We start from the raw sequence: 14,463 nt of genomic DNA, 5'->3' as shown, positions 1-14,463 counted from the left end.
ATAAACCGATACCCCCTGGCGAGGTAACAGGAGAGGCAATGTAAAGGGCTCAGTCTCATGATCCTTGCTCCAAAACGTAATTGATCTTCTATTCTGTGTGACTATAAAAGCAACGGCAAGGCTGACACAAAGGGAAGGAAAGAAAGAGACGCACCTAGGTAGCTGACTTCTGGTGAGAGGAGGAGAGGGTGCTTCTTCCGAAGTTAACCGTCAAGCGCTGGGACAAAATGACGCCTGCCATTTTGTTCACTTCTCTTCTGCTCTCTCTCACTCATGCCGTGACTTCAGAACCGTAAGGGAATTCTAAACTCTCTGGATCAAAATATTGGCAGTGCCATCCGATTAAATGGATTCCATGTTAAAATCTGGTTGGTTCATTGTTCTCTTTCAACTTCAGCCAGTGAGTGAGGGTTCGCCCTCTAAGTATTGAGAAAATATCAGGAGAATGGATGCCCTTAAGAGCATCCAGTTTATCATAGTCCTGCCTAGAAAGATGTGCAGTTTGGGAAATCCTTCCATAACTCAAGTTTGCTGTTTGGGGAGGGTCTCTAGACCTGCTAACAGAGTGCTGGCGTTCTCTTTGCGCAGGCGATACATCCTGTGGGTTTCTTCGGTGGTACAGCACTTTTCCCCAGAAAAGGCCTGTCTTCATTTTTTAAACCTCAACGAGTCTGTGTCCTTGAGCGTCATCCTGGAATACGATGGATCCAATACTACTATCTTTGACCAGTCTGTGGAGGCTGGGAACTTCTACGCTTGCACCAGTTTCCAGGTGACGCAGCGGGAGCCCAAGTGGGGATAGGAACCTCTTCTCGTAAAGCTGCTTTTCAGTAACTAATCTTGATTTGGAGTGACTTGCAAAATCTGGCCCCGGGCAGGGGGTGGGGGTGGCGTAAACTTCAAGAGAAGCAAAAAACAAAAGGAAAAATTTTAATGCATATCCTATATTGCTGCTGTCGTTGGTGATTTCCTATCATAGGAAATGATGGGGCAATTGCTATTTTAGAGAGTGAATGTGTGTCATGGAGTCTAAAAGGAAAATGTAGGCTCAAGGTGGAAGGATTTGGTTCAGAACAACACAAAAAGAAAATAGACAACAAGAAAATAGGGACCTGGATTTATTAAAAGATAGAGAGAGACAGATAGACAGAGAGAGACAGGGAAAGAGAGAAGACCCTTATACTGAGTTGAGCAATTTCAACAGGTGATCAGGGAGTCTTTTGTCAAGCAGTGAGGGGTTTGCAAGGCTTTACCTGTCTGAGCATCTAAATTAAGACATGCGATCTTCCCCTCTCTGCTCTTCTACATAAACAGGTGTCTCAGACATCCTCGGAGCAGTTGGCCTTTGTGACCTTACTTGCTCAGGGAAACACTCTGAAAATCTCTGAAAGGAGAGTGGTGGCCATCGCTGCTGAGGAAAACGCAACTTTTGTGCAGACAGATACGCCCATCTACAAACCTGGAGACACTGGTAATTCACTGTAAACACAGTCTCCAAACTGACATGTAGAACTTAGGAAAGCTGGTCTTTCTTGTCATTGATGGCTGCATTACATCATTCCTACAGTTAGGAGATGGCATCCTTAGATCGGGAGCTGATGCCCATAAGACCCTGTCTCGTCCTTCCACTGTGTGTGTACAAATCCCCCTGACACAGCTCCATGGTGCAGTGGTTTCCAGCATAGAACGCAACGTGTAATTGTTTGATCTAAACCGCTGATCCATAACATGTCTGTTTGGCAACCTCATTAATTCTCTTTCTCAAGCCAATTATTTCATACTTGGATTAGAGATAATGAAAGTTTCTTATGACTTTCAAGGAAGAAACGAGAGTCATTGTACAAACAGTGCCAATCACAACAAAGATCTCACCGGCAACGTTGAGGGATTCTATTGTTGTATTTTTATTTTCATTGTGATAACACATGGAAATCAGATGGAGCCTTTCTGCTTTGTGCACTATTGTCCCAAGCAAATTGTGGCAGACAGAACACCAGGCTAAAGTCAAAACAACTCGCTTTGAATCTCGGCTCTGTTAATCAATGAGTGACTTTGAACAAGTAAATTCTGATCTTCGAGATTTAATTTCTTCATTTGTAAAATTAATGGTTTTGAGATGAAACCACCTGTCCTGATTAATAGTACACATTTCTATGTTTTTTTAAGGAGCTGAAAATAGGCTTTAATCTGGCTTAAACAACAGACATTTACTTCTGGCAGTTGAGGAAGCTGCCGATGTGACAGTGTCAGGGGTGGTTTCCTACAGCCACTCTCTGCTGTGCTCTGACTGACGTGGTGGAGTCGGGGGCAGGGGAGTCCTCCAAGGAGTCTCCGCTGTGCTCTGAATGGCCAGCTTATGTGGGCTTCTTTTCATTTTTCTTCTATAATTAATTTTAAGTCATCACAAAAGACTGTGGATTCCATTATGACATTTTCACATATAATATAGCAAAAATAATTCTTTTTTTTTTTTTTTTTTTTTTTGGTTTTTCGAGACAGGGTTTCTCTGTGGTTTTGGAGCCTGTCCTGGAACTAGCTCTTGTAGACCAGGCTGGTCTCGAACTCACAGAGATCCGCCTGCCTCTGCCTCCCGAGTGCTGGGATTAAAGGCGTGCGCCGCCACCACCACCCGGCCGCAAAGATAATTCTTAAGGAGAGACTCTTGTTTTCTGATATCCCCTTTACTGCTCCTACTAAAATATTAGAATGAGTGGCACAAAGATCCAACGTCTTTCCTTTGTAGTTCTGCTAAAATAACTTAATTTTGCTGGCATCATTTTTAAGGAAAATAAATGTTTCACAGTTGTGCTTCTATGAATAATCTGTCACTAATTCTGGTTCAAGATGCCCCAATCTTTCAACTCATGGCCAACAGGGTAAACATTTTTAATGGTAGCTGGTGTCAGCACTGGGAACAACAGGAATCATTAACAAAGGGACGATAAATACAGTGAGAGATTTTCCCCAATGAACTCCTAACCTCAAAGGTCAAATGAGAGCGAGGGGGAGGGGATATGGGAAAGCAATTAACTATGTATATATTAACAGTCATAGCTGTAAGGTGGGAATCACAAGAGAAACACTTTGTGACCCTGTCCCCGTTCTTTCAGTTCACTTTCGCATTGTGACATTGAACGCCTGGCTCAAACCTGTCGATGACTTGGTGAGTCCACAATTCCTAACGGGACAATTTCCTAATGGTACAATGGAACTTAAATCCAGTAATCAAATCCATTGCTATACAAAGCACCTTTCGGGAATGTAAGTCAGTATACTTCAGATACCTGTACATCCATGCTTATTCTTACACTATTCACAATAGCCAAGGTGTGGAACTGGCCTTGGTGTCCATCAGCAGATGGATGCATAAAGTGTACATGGTGTGTGTACATGACTGAGTTTTATTCAGCCATAAAGAATAGAATTATGCCGTTTGCACAAAAATTAATAGAACTAGAGTTCATTGTGTTAGGTTAAATTAGCCAGACTCAAAAGATAAATATCATGTTTTCTTTCTTGCGTATAATTATACCCAAACACACAAACACATACATGTGCACACACACATGAACACACATGCACACACACATGGAACATGAAAATAAAAGGAATACCATGAAGGTAGAGAAAAAGTTCTAAAGGGAGAAGGGACAGAGAGGGTAGTGAGAGAGAGAAAGAGAAAATACCATGATTTCTGTCATATGTTGGATTTAGACTTAGCTATTTATACACACACAAGCAAAGGGGGAGGTGGGGCAGACAGGAGAGGGTGATATGAAGTGAACCCAAGCATGATGCAATATGTGTGAAAATATCATAACAAAGCCCATTGTTTTATACACTCACTAAAAGAATTAATTAAAAAATAAACCTTGGGCCGGACAGTGGTGGCATGTTGAAATATGAGCGGCGGGGCTGCGTCCCCAGCACCCAGCCGCCTGCAAGGCTAGTTTAGCTTATGTCCCAAAATAATTACACGGAAACTGTATTCTTTAAAACACTGCCTGGCCCCAATAGTTCCAGCCTCTTATTGGCTAGCTCTTACATATTAATCTAACCCATTTCTATTATTCTATGTAGTCCACAAGCTGGCTTACCAGGAATGATCTTAACCTGCGTCTGTCTGGCGTGGGAGAACCATGGCGACTCACTGACTCAACTTCTTTCTCCCAGCATCCTGTTCTGTTTTCTCCGCCTAACTAAGGGTTGGCCTATGAAATGGGCCTAGGCAGTTTCTTTATTAATAAGAAATCATTCCCACATCAGTGGCACACACCTTTAATTCCAGCACTTGGGAGGCAAAGACAGGTGGATCTCTGTGAGTTCGAGGCCAGCCTGGTCTACAAGAGCAAGAGCCAGGACAGTCTCCAAAGCTACACAGAGAAACCCTTGGGAGCAATGCTATTTGGCAAAAGAATGTCTCACTAAAATGCCATTCTGTGTTTTTTCCTTCAGTACCCTTCAATCGCCGTTCAGGTAAGACATCTACTTTCCATTTCCGGTTTTAAAACATTCAGATTCGGAGTGGCATGCTTCCAGTTTTTCCATTTTATATAACTAAAATTTAAGACGATTGAAACAAATGGTTAGAAAGTAGGCTTAAGATACAAGTTTGAAAACTCTGAAGGTGCCTAGGAACAATGTTTTCTTGTCCATGCATCCCCAAGAGTATTGTGGCGGGAATTTAAAGACAGAAACTTGTTTATTTTCCCCTCTGTCTAATTCTAAATCTCATCATCATCGGTGACTAAACATATTTCGTTGATTTTTTTTTATTAGATGTCTTGCACTTGCCATGTAATTAGCTGGGTCTCTCAGCTTGCTCGTAAATAGTGATCAGTCCCTATATTCATTTTCTCTGCACGCGGCATGTGCTCCATCATGAGCTAACCCTGGAGGTCGGGGTCTAGGCTCCTAATCCACAGTTATGGGCAAACTCACACACGCACAGACTTCCAACTGGCCTGTCTAATAGCTGGATGTGATGAGCTCTTTGTATGGGTGACTTAAAGTGACATGAATTCCAGGTGAGCCAGTCAACAGTTTGCTTTCACACCTGCTGTGTTCTGCTGAGAGGAACACAAAGCTTGCTTAACGTTGGCTTCAATGAGGAGACATTCACCAGTCACAAGTCACACGGTGTCGGTGTGGGCACCCAGAGCAGTACAGTGGCGTTCACCAAGCGTGGTGTTTTAGCCTCGATGCACACGATGCCTTGTTCTTTTGGAAATAGTTCACTCTGCTCTGTGACACCCACTCACATCTAAGCCAGCGTGGGCTCTCATGGTCTAGGATATCGAATACTCCAAACTTGAAAGTAGAGGAAAACAAATCTTTAAAACCTTTGAAACAGTGGCAGTTTGCTTCCTTACACAATCTGTTCAATGAGGTCTCTTTAAAGAAGTCTTTTAAACATGACTGCTTCAATCAGAGCCGGGAAGTATAAAATAGTTATGGAAGTAAACGTGTGTGTGGCCACGTGCTGAAAGCAAATAAAGAAGGTTGCTTTCGGATAACTGTCCCTGATTTTTATTATTACAGAAATTCCACATTGTTATTGTTGGATAATCCATGGCCAATTTAGGCAGAGACCAGGTGGAAATCTGTGTCAAAATCGTTTTTAATTTTATTCTTAATTAATTAAAAATAACACTTTAATCAAACTAATTAAAACTGAGGGTTAATAAAGTTAGTAATTAATAATGTGTTGCTTATTATACCTGGGTATTTTGCCTATGTCTATTGGCACCACATGCATGCAGTACCTGCAGAGGCCAGAAAATGGGGTCAAATCCCCTGGAACTGGAGTCACAGATGGTTATGAACCACTGGGAAGGTGCCGGGAATAGAACCTAGGTGTGCAACCAGTGCTTTTAACCACTGAGCCATCTCTCCAGCCCCTGTGATGATCATTTTAATCATTTTAAATGTTTGCTATGATCGGTGTCCCTTTATATACTTATTGGCTATGAGTTCACTCTGCTTTGGGGATTACTATTCTGGACTAAGTATCCTGAATTTCTATTTTTTTTAACTATATTACTTTGGAAAGATAAAAGTCAAAGGTGTCAGTTATAAATGATTTTTCATATGTATTTTAGTTTTAAGAGAAAGAAACATCAATTGAATTTGAATATGTTGGAGTAGGGACTTGAGGTCCTTAGTCAAACATTACAGTAGTTCACCCTTTGTTTCCAATAACTATGGAGAACACTCACGGTAAGGAAAACGTAATTTTCACACAAAACCTCTGATCATCCTTCTTTATTCACCGTTCTCGAGGATCCCGAAAACAATGTGATTTTCCAGTGGAAAAACGTAACCACTTTCAGAAACATCACCCAGCTGGCATTCCATCTGACTCCAGAGCCCATGTTTGGGGATTACACAATTGCCGTAAGAAAACTATCGGGAACGACAGTGGTGCACCAGTTCACTGTTAATCGGGATGGTAAGCAAGTACTGGTTGTGATTCTCCTGCTGACGAGTTCGAAGCAACACAGCAAAACTTTCTAGACCCTGGGAAAAGCAGCTGGAGCCAGGCTAGGCCTCTGCTGTCTGCTTTTCTGTGGCCTCCCCAGTCCTCCCTTTGCCTCGCTCCCGGCCCACACCTTCCTCTGATCCTTGCCCACCCCTCCCCTCACCGAAGAAATACCTTATTTTTCTGAGATTCAGATGCTCTCCTAAAAAAGATCTAACAGTTAAAACATAAAAAAGAGTGAATTTTCGAGGCTAGACAAAAATAATAGATAAAAATAAACAAGCCGCCAACAGCAAAAAATCAAAACAAGCGAACTACGGAAGAGTTGCTCTTTAACGAGGCACCAGCACAGACCCGGGTGCACCTCAGGGCTCGTGGAGGAAAACAACATGCAGGGACACAGCTCTAATTGCAGAAGCTCTTCTCTCTAGGGATTCTCAGCTGAAGCGTGTTCCTTTGTTTTCAGTACTGCCCAGATTTGAAGTTGAGGTCAGGGCACCTGAGACAATAACGATTGTGGACCATCAATTTCAAGTGGTTGCATGTGCCAAGTAAGTGTTTCCTCAGACTAATCCATTCCCACAGGGTAAATTAAGTCTAATTATAAAATGCCATCTACATACTTACATTAAAATTATTTTAGAAAATTGTGAATGCTTGATAAATATAAAGAAGACTTCAGTGTGTTCTACCAATTGCTAGCACATCATAGCTGATTTTCCTCTAATACTTTGTGAAATTTTTCCCTAGTTATATTTATTCTTTTCTTTCCGTTTCATCTAATATTTTAAAGACACACATCTCCGTATTTTGCTAGTCTTTCTGTCTCTTCCAACTCCTTGCCCTGTAAGCATCTTCATATGCAAATAGCAGTTTTGCCTAATTATTGTTCTATGATGTAACACGTAACCTATTGCACTGTGTTTTCTAGTAATTTATGCATTGGTAGTAGATGTCTTCTGAAAAGCTGTAATAATCTAATTTAGAACTGAAGATTGTTTGCTTAAGAAAGAGTTCACTAAAGGTAATTGCCTAGTCAAAATGTATAATATTCTTTTAGTTATAAATGTCAAGTTGCTCACCTAACTCCAGCCACTGGTGTGAAAGTCCTGGCTTCACTGAATCTTTACCTTCATTGAGGGTTTTTAGAAAGGGAGGAAGGGAGGGAAGGAGGGAGGGAGGGAGGGAAGGAGGGAGGGAGGGAAGGAAGTGAGTTATCAAAAGTTTGTAGAAATAAGGATGTTTATAATTTAGCTTGAATTTATTTGAGTTCCCTAACATCACCCTATCTGCTCTTAGGAACATTTATCCCTATATGGGGAAAACATTTCTGATGCCCTTTACCCTTTTTGTGGTATCTTTTTTCAAATTTATAACAATAATGCAAAACAGCTGGTATTTATTGGGTGGCAGCTAGAGAAATTATTCCCACAGTGTCATAAGCTGGGAGTTGTCATCATCTCAACTTTATAAATCAAGATAAGCCATGAGTACCAGGATAGCCTCGGCTTTGGGAGTGTTCTGATGGCCGAGAGTTACACCTGGGCAGTTTGGCATCACCGTCATTCTGTCATTTGATAACTATGCCATCCTATGAGCAGACGCCTGGTGAGAGGCACTGAATGGTCTAACAGCTGGCATAAAACACTAATTTTTGTATATTTTTCAATATATTGAAGCTGCAGTCTGGAAAGGGCTACCTGCTGAAGACATAAAGGGGGTCTTCATACTTTCCCCAAGAATCTTGGAGTCCATCTGTGTCTCTCAGAGAAGGATCAAGACATTTCTCTGAATATAGAGAAGTCAGGTGTAAGTCCCCGGAGAGATGGCTCAGTGGTTAAGAGCACTGCCTGTTCTTCCAAAGGTCCTGAGTTCAATTCCCAGCAACCCCATGGTGGCTCACAACCATCTGTAATGAGATCTGGTGTCCTCTTCTGGCCTGCAGGCATACATTCAGACCGAATACTGAGAATACTGTATACAAAGTAAATAAATAAAATCTTAAAAAAAAAAAGACATTTCTCTGAGCTTCCGTGCAGAGTATCTGCTCACTTTCCAATACTTCTGTTAGATTAAATATATTTAAATTTTTTACCCATTAAGTTTTTTGTTTGTTTGCTGTCTGGAAAACCAGCCAGGTCCTCTTCATAAATTATTTTTGCCTAATATCTGTGGCAGAAAATAACCGCAAAGGTGTTCAGATGGAATCGCTCAAGTCTCAAGACTTCGTATATGATTTCTGATGAAGCACATACATGCCACTCTGGTACTGCCCATCTGTGATCATGGATGCACCTTCTCCCACTAGGTACACCTACGGCCAGTCTGTGCAGGGGAAAGCCCAGATCCGGGTGTGCAGAGAGTTTTCCTCCTCTGGGTATTGTGAGAGCGATAATAATGAAATATGCGAGCAGTTCACTGCACAGGTACAGATCCCGGGCTTGCTCCAGAGGGACATCCCCACTCCCTTCTCTTAGTGATTTTATTCCTTTACAAAAGGATTCCTAGCACTGTCATCGTGTGGCTAGCACAGGTTAGAGCTTAGTGAGTTGAAGAACACAGAGATATCACAGGTTTAAAATAACGCCTTGTCTGTTTCCCCTATTTCTAATAATAGACCGTTACAGGTATTGGCATCCTTCATTTAAGGGGTGTTGACCCGTCTGTTGCTGGTGCTTCTCCCAGGGGTGTTTATTACTCTCGGGATATCATTAACTGCATTCTCATCCTTTAACTCTTTCGTGCCTACGTGACTTCCAGGAGAACGGCCTTGAATCTGTAAAGTGCAGATATGTCCCTTCTCTTGATGTACGTCTTCTCCCACTTCATCTTCCTGCTTTAACTCTCTTTATCGGTTCAGTGACTTCGTGGGGGAGACCTGGGCACACAGGGGTGGGATGCATCTGTGCTAAAATTCCATGCGACTCTTGGATCCCTGACTTCTTCATTAAACCTCTGTTTATTTTTCAGCTGAAAGATGGCTGTGTTTCTCAAACTGTCAACACGAAAGTCTTCCAACTATACCGCTCTGGATTTTTTATGACATTTAATGTGAATGTACTGGTTACAGAATTTGGAACAGGTAATGACTGTTTTATGAGCAAATTGGGAATGCATGGTGACCCACTGAGAAAGAAAACCCATACAGAGTTAGCAACATCGTGTATTAATCATTAATTACTGCTCAAAGGGGTAAAGAAACATCTTTAAAGGTGGCTTTCATGGGGAATGGGAGTATTGAACCCATGGCCCTCACACATGCTTAGGCAGCAAGCTTCTGCCACTGAGATGTACGCCCCGCCCTCACGGGTTTTGTTCAAATGATTAATCCCTTCCTGACGCTGTGTTTCGTTATTTCTTCAGGTGTGCAGATCAGTAAAACACACCCTGTTTTTATCACTTCGGTGCTTGGCAGTGTGAGTTTTGAGAACATGGACTCTTTCTACAGGAGAGGGATCGCTTACTCTGGAATTGTAGGTTTGGCTAGATGTTTAAGAGGACCTTGTTTGGTTTTCTTTGTTTGCAGATTATCGCTTGAAATTTCCTAGACACTTTTTTCTAGGTTCACAATCCACTTGTAACATTGCTATGTCTGATACGTTTGGAAAGTTCTAGGCAAAAAGAAAGCAACGTATAAAATGATAGCCAGCTTCTCCTCTTTTATGTGTAAACATAATTAGCGGCATGGATATTTCTATTTGTTGAAATTTCTGTTAAGTGATCGCTCTCATGAACTCAGGATTCCCTGTAGACGTGTGAAGTCCATGTCGTAAAAGGGTTAACATTTCTGCTTTTGTACAGCTTAGATTTTCTGGTCCCGATAACACACCGATGGTGAGCAAGCTTTTGCAACTGGAGCTCAATGGCAAATTTCTAGGAAATTATACCACAGATGGGAACGGGGAAGCTCAGTTTTCCATCAACACTTCGGAGATCTTCGAGGCACAGATCAGCCTGAAAGTAAGACATCCAAGGGTGGATGGAGACTGAGGAATCCCGCAGAGGCCCAGTGCTAGGGGCTTGGAGCATGAGAAGGCTCATTCGGTGCACAGAGGGAGAGATGCTGTGAGATCTCTTCTGAAACATCTACAGATGTTTGCAGTTAAACTGTTTGTCATGGTTCACATGCAGGTGAAGGATACAGAACTTAAATCTAGTTCTCTGTCTGTAATTAAAAGTAAAAAGTCAGAGCATGGTAGTTATGCCCGTAATTCTAGCACCTAAGATGCTGAGTCAGGAGGATCTTGAGCTGCAGGCAAGATTGGGCTACATAGTCAACCACCCCCTGACCATCCCCACCAACAAACACACACACATACACATACATACACACACACACACACACAGAGAGAGAGAGAGAGAGAGAGAGAGAGAGAGAGAGAGAGAGAGAGAGAGAGAGAGAAAACATAACAGTTTACTGTTAGTTCAATTAGACAGTCCTATAACCACGGTCATTGTTTTTTATATACAGGAAAGAGAATGGTGCTATTATTATCTCATTTTCTATGAGTCAGTTCTTTCCTTCCACCACAGCAGTGCCCAGAGTCAAGCTTGGGTGGTCAGGCCTGGTGCAAGTGTCCTGACATGCTGAGCCATCTTGCCAGACTCCCCAGTAACAGCTACCAGTCAGCTTCCTCCCTGCTCTGAAGAGACGAGAAGCCTTTGTGTTCTGAAGCGTTCCCTCTCTGGAAGCGCCCATCATCCTAACATCTTTCCTTTGTTTTTTTTGTCATGTCAGGCCGTATATGTCCGACCCGGAGTCTGCCATCGTCCCAGCTGGTTGAACCCTGAGTATCTGGATGCCTACTTCACAGTCTCTCGCTTTTACTCCCAAACCAACAGCTTCCTGAAGCTTGTTCCTGAGCCAAATCAGCTTCCCTGTAATCAAGAGAAGATGATTTCAGTACTTTACTCCCTAAACCCTGAGGCCTACAAGGATGACTCAGGCGTGAACTTCTTCTATTTGGTAAGTCTCAGCTGGCGGATCTGTCTACTCAGCCCAACCCGGTTTAGGAGGTGTCATCTCTTAGGACTTGGCTACCTGAGTGAACTCTGTCTACCCACTTCGCTGTTGAATAGCCCTGGCTCCATTAAGGACACAGAAGCCAGCTTGCAAAATAATCCCCGGCAATCTGAGTTCCCGTGAGACTGAAACACTTGCTTCCTCAGTCAGTCCGTTATACGTCCCATCAATATTATGAGCATGTGAGAGGGCAATGAACATGGAAAGTTCGAAATGTTGAGCAGTAAAGGAGGCTGCTCTCATTCCCTCTCACCAAGGCTTCCTGGAGAGGGAAAACACACGCAGAAATTAAGACACTCCTTCTTCTATCCCCCTCCCCCCCGCCACCCCAACTCTCTCCTAGTTGTTAAGCATGTGTGTCCACCTTGGGCACCTTGTTCAGACTCTCTAAGCCCTGGAGTTCTCACTGTATATTCCTAACTGGAAACGATAAAGGAATCAATTAGACTCACCAACTACAATAGTAGGCTTGAGGCACTGTCAAAGAGTTTCATGTGTGTCAAGCCACCCGGTCAGCCTCATGGGGACTCCATGTCACAGCATGAAACAGAGGTAAATGGATAGACGGTGGGCAGGCAAAGCCGCCAGCTTCTACATGCATTGGATGGCTTCACAAGTTTTCTGGTGTTTTCTCTGTTCCAGCCCAACCTGTATGAAGTTCCCTTTTAATATTCAGTAGTGGAAGCTATCTTGTTACAGGTCACTAGATCAGCCCACGATGACACAATACAATGCTAGCTGCAGCACTCACACAAGGTCAGTCCAAGATGACATGATACAGTGGTCACTGCACTGCTCACACAAGGTCAGTCCACGATGACATGATACAATGGTCACTGCACTGCTCACACAAGGTCAGTCCACGATGACACGATACAATGCTAGCTGCAGCACTCACACAAGGTCAGTCCATGATGACACGATACAATGCTAGCTGCAGCACTCACACAAGGTCAGTCCACGATGACACGATACAATGCTAGCTGCGGCACTCACACAAGGTCAGTCCACGATGACATGATACAATGGTCACTACACTGCTCACTCAGGGTCAGTCAGTCCACGATGACACAATACGATGCTAGCTGCAGTACTCACACAGGGTTTTCTTTGTCTGCCTCAGGTGATGGCGAGAGGAAGCATCTTCCTCAGTGGACAGAAGGAAGTCAGAAGTCAAGGTGGATATGATGCACTTGCTTTGAAATACGCACCTTATCGTCACGCTTTTGTCTACAAATTAGGGCGGGCACTTGTTTCCACTTGCAGTTGGAGGGTTGGAGATAGCATAGCCTGAGGTAACATACAGCATAGTTTAAACAAAGAGATTGCTACCTTTCTATCAATGTTCTGGTTGGCTTTTTGTGTGATAAGCACTGGCCAAAAGCAACTTGGAGAGGAAAGGGTTTATTCCATCCTATACGTCCATCATGGAGGGAAGTTGGGGCAGGAACCTGGAGGCAGGAATTGGAGCAGAGACCTTGGGAGAATGCTGCTTACTGACTTGCCCAGCCTGCTTTCTTATACCCCCCCCCAGGTTCACCTGTCCAGGATTGGCACAGGCCAGAGTGGTCTGGGCCCTCCCACATCAATCTTTAGTCAAGAAAATGCTCCTATAGGCATGCCTACAGGGCAATCAGATGGAGTCAATTCCTTAATTGGGTTCCTCTTCCCAGGTGATTCAAGTTTGTATCAAGATGACAAAAATTAGCTGGTACCATTACTGTCAGTTAATCACGCATCTTATAGAAGCGGAATGGATGTCTAAGACATTCCTATTGTAATATCATCCTCATGTGTGTATAAGTCCCTGCTTTTTATTTGCGTTTAAATAAGGCCCCGTTTACCTTTTCTGTCCTCAAACAATTCTCCCTAATCCAAACAAACCCACATATAAGTTAGAGCCAGTCCATGTGGTCTGTGAACTGCCTGTTTCCACAGCCTGGAACGGAAACTTCTCGTTCCCCATCAGCATCGGTGCTGATCTGGCACCAGTGGCTGTCCTCTTTGTCTACACCCTCCACCCCAGTGGGGAAATCATTGCGGATAGTGTCACGCTCCAGATTGACAAGTGCTTTAAAAACCAGGTAATGTTTCTTCTAGCAGCAGGTCAGCATTTTGCTTCCTGCCACTTCCTTTTTAAAATTTGTTTTACTTAGTGTGTGTGTTCGCGCGCGCGCATGTGTTTGCACACGCGCATGTGTGTGCGTGCGTGCATACACACATGTATGTGTGCCCATGAAGTGAGTGCATGAAGATCAGGGGACAATCTGCAGGACTTCATTCTCTCCTTTCCCCAGGTGGCTTCCAGGGATCAACCTCAAGCTGTTAGCCACGGTAGCAAGCCCTCTTACCCACTGAGCTATCTCGACAGCCCTCATAATCTTTACCCAGTAATCTCCTAGTTAAATGGATAAAGAACGGTAATCATGAATAGTTAGTCATCTTGAAGATGCCTGATCATGGGGAGCTAGGGCATGGAGAAAGGAGATATTTCAAAAGGGAACTGGGAATGGACAGGAAAATGTATGTACAGAAATCCGTCAGGATTTGTTTGGAAAAGACAAGATTTATTCAAATTCTCTTCCTGTGTCTTTATCTCCACCCTCATTGGTTGCCTTTCTCTGCTTCAGGTCAGCGTGAAGTTCTCAAAGGGGCAGGACCTGCCTGGCTCCACCACCCATCTATGTCTTCAAGCAGCCCCGGACTCCTTCTGTGCCCTGAGAGCGGTGGACAAAAGTGTCCTTCTGCTGAAACCCGAACAAGAACTGTCTCCTAAAAGTGTAAGCCCCCTCCCCCCTCCCTCCTCCCTTTCTTCTCTCCCTCCCTTCCTTCCTTCCTCCCTCCCTTCTCTTCCTCCTTCCCTCCCTCCTCCCTTCCTCCTCTCTACCTCTCTTCCTCCCTTCCTCCCTCCCTTTTCTTCCTCCCTCCCTCCCTCCGTCCCTTCCTCCCTCCCTCCCTC

General features: G+C 43.6%; 1 protein-coding gene across 1 annotated transcript in view; it reads left to right on the top strand.

Moving 5' to 3' along the window:
- Positions 1-227: 227 nt before the first annotated feature.
- The window catches only part of LOC101986698 (ovostatin homolog), a 44,001-nt gene continuing 29,765 nt past the window's right edge, over positions 228-14,463 (top strand). The window contains exons 1-15 of the mRNA XM_005365294.2: positions 228-292; positions 589-772; positions 1,315-1,471; positions 3,111-3,163; positions 4,456-4,476; positions 6,283-6,451; positions 6,948-7,032; positions 8,790-8,907; positions 9,452-9,563; positions 9,845-9,954; positions 10,283-10,441; positions 11,220-11,447; positions 12,628-12,682; positions 13,443-13,588; positions 14,135-14,284. Coding sequence (XP_005365351.1) covers positions 228-292; positions 589-772; positions 1,315-1,471; positions 3,111-3,163; positions 4,456-4,476; positions 6,283-6,451; positions 6,948-7,032; positions 8,790-8,907; positions 9,452-9,563; positions 9,845-9,954; positions 10,283-10,441; positions 11,220-11,447; positions 12,628-12,682; positions 13,443-13,588; positions 14,135-14,284 — 1,812 coding nt within the window. The remainder of the gene's footprint in view (positions 293-588; positions 773-1,314; positions 1,472-3,110; positions 3,164-4,455; positions 4,477-6,282; positions 6,452-6,947; positions 7,033-8,789; positions 8,908-9,451; positions 9,564-9,844; positions 9,955-10,282; positions 10,442-11,219; positions 11,448-12,627; positions 12,683-13,442; positions 13,589-14,134; positions 14,285-14,463) is intronic.

The sequence above is a fragment of the Microtus ochrogaster genome, unplaced genomic scaffold, assembly GCF_000317375.1.
Source record: "Microtus ochrogaster isolate Prairie Vole_2 unplaced genomic scaffold, MicOch1.0 UNK1, whole genome shotgun sequence".
Classification (NCBI taxonomy): Eukaryota; Metazoa; Chordata; class Mammalia; order Rodentia; family Cricetidae; genus Microtus; species Microtus ochrogaster.
The sequence above is the reverse complement of the archived record's forward strand: the minus strand, read 5'-3'. Positions and strand labels throughout refer to the sequence as shown.